Source organism: Anneissia japonica, unplaced genomic scaffold, assembly GCF_011630105.1.
Source record: "Anneissia japonica isolate Jap-2015-1 unplaced genomic scaffold, ASM1163010v1 scaffold9_len2422644_cov172, whole genome shotgun sequence".
NCBI lineage: Eukaryota > Metazoa > Echinodermata > Crinoidea > Comatulida > Comatulidae > Anneissia > Anneissia japonica.
Window position 1 is genome coordinate 847,033 of NW_022758107.1, and position 8,553 is coordinate 855,585.

Consider the following 8,553-nt stretch of genomic DNA (forward strand, 5'->3'; position numbering starts at 1 on the left):
CTAATTCTGAAGAGTATTCTAATTTCTTGTGATTAGTTCCTATATCTTCATCCACAGCCACTGAGAGTGAACTAGTATAATTAATAGAGTAGGCCTATCCGGTTCATTAAACACGATTGTGAAATCTATTAAATGCATGACCCTGAAAAAGTAATACTTATTAAAAAGAAAGTATATCAACCACTATGCAATCAATAATCAATGATTTGTTATTGGAAATAGATACCAGAGACAAGCCATTGCCAGTTTTATGCTGAATAAGGTGTCAAATCACTTTTGAATAATTTCAATACGTTCATAACGCCCGATAATTTATAATAATGATGTACGAAATTGTATGGATATGGCCTGGAACCTCTGATGGTGGAAATACTTCCCCCTATTTGTATCATCATAAACCATATAAGACCAATTTACACTAGAACAAATAAACCCTTGGTTCAGACAATTTCTAAACAAGCGTAATTTTTTTTGTTTATTACGCCAAATGCACCATGAATTTCCAACATATTTGATGGACAATAATAGTTTATCTTATATTCTTATCTTATGTTCTTATTTACAGATGCACCTCTAGGTCAGCTCCCGTATTTGGAAGTCAAGGGCAAGAAACTTCCCCAGAGCCAAGCTATAAGCCGATTTTTAGCTCATGAGTTTGGTATGCCTAACGTTATTCATTGAAATGATAAATTAATGGACTTTTTTTGCAGTGTTAATCAAACTTACAATTGACCAATCAGAACAGGTCCAGGAATACGCGCTTGTCTCACCAACATACGCGCTGTTCCACAGACGCACGTGTTTGCGTATGTTTTTACACCGCCTTTTTATGGGACCTTATATAGACATTTAGAAATAGGTCTCCAAGTCAAATTACAAAAGTTTGTTTTATTTCTGGAATATGTTCGTTTGCATAGGCATATCCAAAATCTACCTTGATTGGCCTATAATAAATTACATAATTTGCATAAATTCAAAATGGCCGCCATTTGGAAACTTGCAGCTAATTTTCTCCTTAACCATTACATTTTTAACGATTCTTTGGGGTCGTGTTTATATTTGTACCCAATACATTTATATGCTCAATATGTAACGGTTAAGGACAAAATTAGCTAAAAAAGTTTCCAAATGGCGGCCATTTTGAATTTATGAAAAATTAGGTAATTTAGTATTCATAATCATATATATTTATTTATATAGCGCCTTTATTTGCAGATACCAAGCGCTTCTGCCCCTGGTCATTGGATCCACATGCTTAAGTGTTGCTGCTGTACACAGCGCAGGCGCAAGCAACCCCACCATGTACCCATTTATACTCCTGGGTGGAGAGAAGCAATGTAGATAAAGTGCCTTGCTCAAGGACACAAGTGAAATGCACAGCGAGGGATTGAAACCCCTACATCAAGGTTGGGAAACCAAACCTTTCACGCTGCGCTTCCTGCTAGTATTGGACGATTAAGGTAGATTTTGGATATGCTAATTGTTACAGGCAAAAGAACATATTTCAGTAATAAAACAAACTTTTGCAATTTGTTTCACTCAATGCCTATTTTCCATCTGTTTCTACCTGTCTAATGGGGGGCTTAGCGGACAAAATCTCAACGTGTATTGGTGTAAACTTTGGTTACGGTATCAAAGTAGCGCAACTACAGCAACAGTTTCAGTTCGGGATCTCAATAAATATAATGTAGCATACATATATAACATATTTGCAGTTACGTGGTGAAGTATGTTATTTCTGTCGGAAAAAGATGCTGATACAATGAGTGTGAAAAAAAGCTTTTGACTTGTAGAAATTGTATGTTGTGTCACGTTTCCGACGTTTTATGTTTCGTTTCTAATGTAGCAAAAACGCCTGAACCAAGAAATAGTTTATATATTTAGGTGGTTCTTATACACGAAGAAGACAAATATAACCTTATGTTACCTGTTTTAGGATTGTTTGGTAAGAGCAAGGTAGAAACAGCAACTATTGATGCAATGACGGAAGCTTTACGGGATTTAGAAAAGCCATTAACTGACTGGTACCATGCAAAAGATGAAACCAAGAAGGTACTCACTGTTATTGTTGTTGTTGTTGTTGTTGTTGTTGTTATTATTATTATTATTATTATTATTATTATTATTATTATCATTTTCATTATCATTATCATTACCATTATTTGATTGGTTCCAAGCAAAAGAGGAGACCAAGAAGACACCCATTGTTATTATTATCATATCTGCCAGGAGATATCTTCGTTTCGTGATGTTTGTATTTGTGTGTTTGTGTATAATGCTTTGCTGTTTCAATTTTTTTTTCTTGTGTTTGAAATATCTCAAATAAGGCTGCACAGACATAATTGAAAATAAGAGGGAGTGTTAGGTAGCCCAATGAAGAAATGATTTTGGTGACTGTCCGGAGTAGGGTGTGGATATGTGAGGACCATTTAAGGGAATTTGTCCTAGGCATATCTCAAAAAGAAATCAACTAACATGAATGAAACTTTCGTGAACGTTTGACCAAGTTACAAGGAAGAAATTTTCAAGTGTAGGTCTCGATCCAAATTCGGGGGTGAACGTGAGGGCCATTTAAAGTTTTAAGGTTCTCGTGTTCAAATTATCTCAAAAACAGCTGCATAGATTTAAATTCCAGTTACAGGGATTGTTAGGTATGACCCAAGGATGAGGTGATTAAATTTTGGTGACTTCTACTTTCTCTCTCGAATGTTTTAGGAAATGTTTATTTCTTTGAAGAATGAATCAAACAAATGAATCAAACAAGTTCTAACACAATACAAATTACAACAATTATATTCATCGTATCAGTAAAGACTGTACTACTGATATGTAGTTAATGCGTACTGCAGGAGCACAAATCAGCATACACACAGCTAAATGTAAATACGCACATAGTATACAGTACTGATCATATCACTATAGCAACCGATGACTGCTACAACATACAGTTGGTTATTAAAATTAAAACATTATTGACTTTTAAAGCAATTAGTAGAGCATGCATCGTACACTAGCGGAAAATTATTACACTTAGGTTAGATATAATGCATTCAAAAAATTCTTGTGGGCCTTGCAGGCCCTCAGGAATTTTTTCCAAGCATTAAATCTAACCTTGGTATATAATAATTTTCCTATAGTGTACTATGCGGAGCTCTACTAATTGATTGTTTATACTGTATTCATTCAAGGTTTATTCAGAACATATCGTGGTCACAGCAAAAGTTAGATTATTACACTACTCACAGCTAAAACAAAAACATACGAAAAGCAGATACAATCAATAAAAGACAAGCATGAAAGATCAAAATTATCATTATCATTATAATTCTTATTAATATTAATATTATTAATATTATTATTGTTAATTATTATTATCAATATTGTTAATATTATTAACAATATTAATAATGATAATAATAGTGATGATGACAATGCTGATGAAGAAAATGACGATGGTTGTAATATGGATAATAATAACAACATTGGTTATTATTGTTATTCATTTCCTTAGTGTTACATTTTAAAACTTCTACAATTGACTCGGATCCATACATTGTACCGGTATTACTGTACATACAATATATTAATACAATAAATAATCGGAAATCCTAATTCAGTATCTGCTTGATTTCGAATTATAGGCTGAGCTTAAAAAGGAATTATACGAACAGAAAGCACCGACACTCCTAAAGATTCTTGAAAAACAACTCAGCTTAAATAATGAAGGAAGTGGCTGGTTTGTTGGCGAGTCGGTGAGTTATGATCACTATCGGAAACTTAAATGTTTTCGATTTTTCCTAAGATAATATGTTTGCATTTAAACAAAATTATGATTGATAAACTTATTTGTTGATTTGTTGGTTTATTGGTAGATTAATTCATTGGTTAATTGATTGATTGATCGGTCGATTGATTCACTAAAGCTTGGTTTCCATACATTCACTGCACGCTATCGCCGACAGCTGTCGGTGAACCGAGGCAATTCAACAATTGAAATACCTTGGATGAACCTGAATTTGCATAAAAATCGCTTTACGCTATCTTTGACGCTGATTGGTTAGTTGAATAAGGGAACGTTCCCGATTGCGTCGGTGACAGCAACGCAGTGCAAGGATTGCAGTGAAAACGCTTTAACGACGTGTAGCGATTCAATGGAAACCAACTAGATGCCGATTGGTCGGTCGAATCAGGAAGCCTTCCCGATTGCGTCTTGGACTGCTACACACAGGCCTACAACGATTGCACTAAAACACTGTTTTTTTTTAGAACAATAAGCGATTTTAAGGAAATCAGGTTTACTGATAAGTGAATCACACCACAGTTTCATAAAGGAATAAAATAAAACTCTTCGTAGTTTTTCTTTCGTCATGTTATGTTGCCAACGAATTTGCCAATTATTTCAACAATATAATATAATATGTAAATAAAAAACAGAATGATAAAATAATACGATAAAAAATAATTTTATTATACGACATCAACCAAATTGTTTATCATTTTATTAAAATACTTTATACAGAAGTTCAATGTATTTGATTTAAAGACAATTCAGTTAACAATGATCTTAAACATATTTTTTTCTTAGATTACGTTGGCGGACATTTCGTTCTTTGATTGGGTGGGATGGCTTACATTTGGAAATCCAGACGTACTAGCAGATTATCCAAAACTGAAAGGCCTGCACGGAAGAGTAAAGGCGTACGAACCTATTGCTGCCTGGTTAGCCAAGAGGCCAGAGACTGAGTTTTAATCTATTGGATGTTTTGATGTTTGCTGAAATAAAGTCTATTCAATATTCATTTAAATAATGACAATAAATACATCAACTGTAGGTATACTACACTGGATATTAACATTCACAAATCGACAAGGAATACGTTTTAGCTAGAATATACGGTACATAATTCGTTAAATTTGCAAGTGAAATATGTTTAAAATGATTTGATTATGAAAAGTAACAACTTCTTTCGTCATTAATAACATAATAAGTACAAGTGGCTTTCAAGATTCAAGATTCAGGAAACTTTATTGTCTGTTATATACATAATAATAATGAAATCTTTTAAAGCGCCGGTATCCGTTTAAGGAAAACGCTCATGGCGCCCCTCCACAAGAAGTCAAAAATATGACAGACAAAAGAACAATGATGTTTAAGAACCAGAAACAATTAAATTAAATGAGCCGTACTTGGGTCAGCGTCACTCTCTCTTACATGAAAATATACACATTTTTTATTAAAAAAAAATTTTTTTTGGTTTTTTTGGGAAGATCAAAAAGTTGAAAAGAAGTTACATAAACACATTAGGCCTACTCGTTCAAAGCCGATACAGATACAATCTTAAAAATAAACATCAAACAGTAAAAGAAGAATAAAAAATTCTGATACCTGATTTGTTGTAATTAATAACAGAGTGTCGAGGATGTGTAGGATCTTTCATTATATGCAACTTAACGGCCACAGATTTTTCATAATTATATTGATGATATTGGTGTAAGGTCAGTAGTATTAATGATACGTTAGGCGACTTTCCTAGGCCTTTCGAATTTCTTCTTGTCCTTAACTGTTACCATAGTAGCTAGAAATATTGAATGAAATAATACTTGAAATAATACTTTGATAAAATAAAACCAATATCTGTAAAACCATTCAATAAAAATTTACTTTTAAAAACTTTTATGTCTGTTTTTTATTTGATTGTGTAGAGCTCTCTAATATAATGACATTGTTATTATTTTATAAAATAATAATTATTATTATTATTAAAATTGTTACTATTATTATAGTTGCATTATTTTCGAAAATTATTGTGTAATTTAATTCAATTTGAATTTGCTCCAAAAGCCACCAACAGGCTATTATTCGCTATTAAGAAACTATAACATTCATCATCAATGCACAGTTGCAATATGCCTTCCCAAAAACAAGATCATTAGATCAATGTGTTCCAAGGATGGGGCTGTACGGATGGAGGCATTGTTGGCAGTGCTAAAATAATAAACACACATACAGTTTGGAGATTAATACTTTGTATAAAAAATGTCGGTCGGACAATGATTTTCCAATTATACTTTTATATAATAAAACTACTAAATAAATAATAAAACAAATAAATACTACTAATATATCGTAACAATGTGTATATAATGGCGATAATAAAGGTGATAAAATATTGATGATGAGGAGTAAAAGAAGCTCCTATAAAATTAATAATAGTAATATTGTGCATGAAGCGCTATATAAGAGCGACATATTATTATTATTTATTATTATATGTACAATTACTAAAATAGAAGACAGGAGTCACATCTGTAGCCAGTTTTCACGCAATTCAGTCTAGTATTATCATGCCAGTGCAGACACGGAACCAGCGTTCATCCTGACAATCAAACATAATGTGGACAATCAAACATAATGTGTTTACGAAGCGGTCAGACAATTAAATAAGGATTTTAAAGCAGATGTTTGCGCTAATTATAACATTTCTATGAAAAAGTATGAACTTTGACTCACATGATCATCCGGCGCTGCAGTTAGTTTAGGCCTACTTTTAAAATCTCTCATCCAGAACTTCACCACGGCGAACGGTGCGAAGGTCAGGATCCGATCCAGCAGCAGTGCGTATTCATTACCTTGCAGTATATTAGACAATAAATAATAACAGACTTAAGTCCAACCATCGATTTAAAGTCCGGTACCTAGCTAGACATTTTAAGCTCCGTTACGGTTTTAGGCCAACCATAAACGAAATATTCTTCTCTTTTTTCCCCGAAGTTTACTTCGATTGTATTACATAGAGGGCGCTTGTTTGGACATTTTTCATAGCCACAGTATGGTTTTGCTCGACCTGCCCGTGCGTGACGTGTGGATCGAATACACATATTATTATTTTACGTTTCGAAGCCATATAAAAGATTCTTTAAACTGAATTATTTTTGTTAAATTTATTTCAATATACACTTGGTTAGTATTAACTCTGTCATTACTTTGAATATTTGTTGGCAAGCTTGCCATCGTTTTATTGTGGTGCCACGAGATACCAACCCTGGCCTTAGGCCTAGGGTTTTTATAATAGGGACTGCAGTTTCAGGCCTAAAAAAAAGATAAAAAATAAATCCGACCGACCGACCGACCGACCGGCGATCTCGATTTTTTTCATTTAAGGGCAGCACAACAATTTTTTGTTTTGGCCAAATGATCGTACACAGGTAGAATTGATTATACAACAATGAGTATATCTCGTATCGATTAAACGTTTTCTTTCGTTGTATACTTTAAGTTTAATAAACGTAGGTCACTATCTTTAAAACAGGAGATAGAGTCATGGAGACGTTAACTCTCCTTTTACATATTTTTATATCATATTTAGGCCTACTTCACCCATGCAGCAGTACCTGTAAGTATATTTTTGTACTATAGATAGTACTATAGATTTTAAATATTCTAATGAAAAAAGTGATGACAATGGCTGTAGACGTGTAAAGCGCACAATAGTCGGTAAGTCTGTATGCAGTTTAAGAAGGGATTCACTATATAGTTTATGCTTTAGCTAGAGCTACTGAAAACACTGTCTGAAGAGATTAATGAAAAGGATGGTAAAATGAAATCCCATTGGATATTCTAAAAATATAAACAAAAATATAATTATTGTAACTACTGTAACGTTTATATAATTGTTATTATAAATATTAGTTTATACCTGTATTAGTTTATAATGGAAACGTCTAATTTAAGTGGCTGTATATCTTTGAATATTCTTCTTATGTTATAAATGTCACGTTTTTTGTAGATCCAATGTTATTGACAGAGGGCTATCAAGGTAGAGTAGAAATATTTTATAATGACGAGTGGGGAACAGTTTGCGATGACAGGTTTGCTATGCAAGAAGCACATGTGGTTTGCCGACAACTCGGATTCTTACAAGCAAACACATTCAATGTAGCCTACGGAGGCGGATCCGGAACAATACTCATGGATGATGTGAATTGTGACGGCACAGAATCCTACATCTGGGACTGTGATTTTAATGGCTGGGGTGTACATAATTGCGAACACTGGGAGGACATCGGCGTTGTATGCGGTCAGTATTTTTTTCTTCATTAATGTGTGAGCGTAAACGTTTTATGAAAGAAAGTGCCTGTTGGTTAAGTTTGCAACTATACAGTACAGGTGTCTGTGGTGTAATGGTATGATAGGCTACTTGCCTTGATAGCGAGAGGCAAAAGATTCCAATCCCGTCAAGAACATTCTTTTTTACACAACTGAAAAAGCCACTTTTTGTAGATAGGCTATACTTAATAGGCCTACTGTTATAATATGTATGTTCCTATTTAAGGACTGTTATTATTTAGCCTATCTAAATTGTTTGTATTTTGTTTTTACGGTGCTACGCAGCATACCTAATTTGAGGGTTCCGGCCCTTTGTCGCCTGGCCGTTGCCACGCGACCTTTTTTGTCACCCGTCCTTTTGCTGCCTCGGCTTGTTGCCAGCCGGCCTGTTGCCATTCGGCCTATTACCAGAATAATAATAAATATAAGAATAATTGCCGGATTTG

At 33.8% G+C, this 8,553-nt stretch overlaps 2 protein-coding genes across 2 annotated transcripts in view; both read left to right on the forward strand.

The window, feature by feature from the left end:
- LOC117125127 (S-crystallin SL11-like) overlaps nt 1-5,662 on the forward strand; it is a 15,463-nt gene extending 9,801 nt beyond the window's left edge. Inside the window, exons 3-6 of the mRNA XM_033271526.1 lie at nt 566-658; nt 1,937-2,052; nt 3,642-3,752; nt 4,586-5,662. Of these exons, the coding sequence (XP_033127417.1) occupies nt 566-658; nt 1,937-2,052; nt 3,642-3,752; nt 4,586-4,750 (485 nt within the window). The 3' untranslated portion in view covers nt 4,751-5,662. The remainder of the gene's footprint in view (nt 1-565; nt 659-1,936; nt 2,053-3,641; nt 3,753-4,585) is intronic.
- Nucleotides 5,663-7,173: 1,511 nt separating this feature from the next.
- The window catches only part of LOC117125128 (hyalin-like), a 10,687-nt gene continuing 9,307 nt past the window's right edge, over nt 7,174-8,553 (forward strand). Inside the window, exons 1-2 of the mRNA XM_033271527.1 lie at nt 7,174-7,394; nt 7,788-8,078. Of these exons, the coding sequence (XP_033127418.1) occupies nt 7,322-7,394; nt 7,788-8,078 (364 nt within the window). The 5' untranslated portion in view covers nt 7,174-7,321. The remainder of the gene's footprint in view (nt 7,395-7,787; nt 8,079-8,553) is intronic.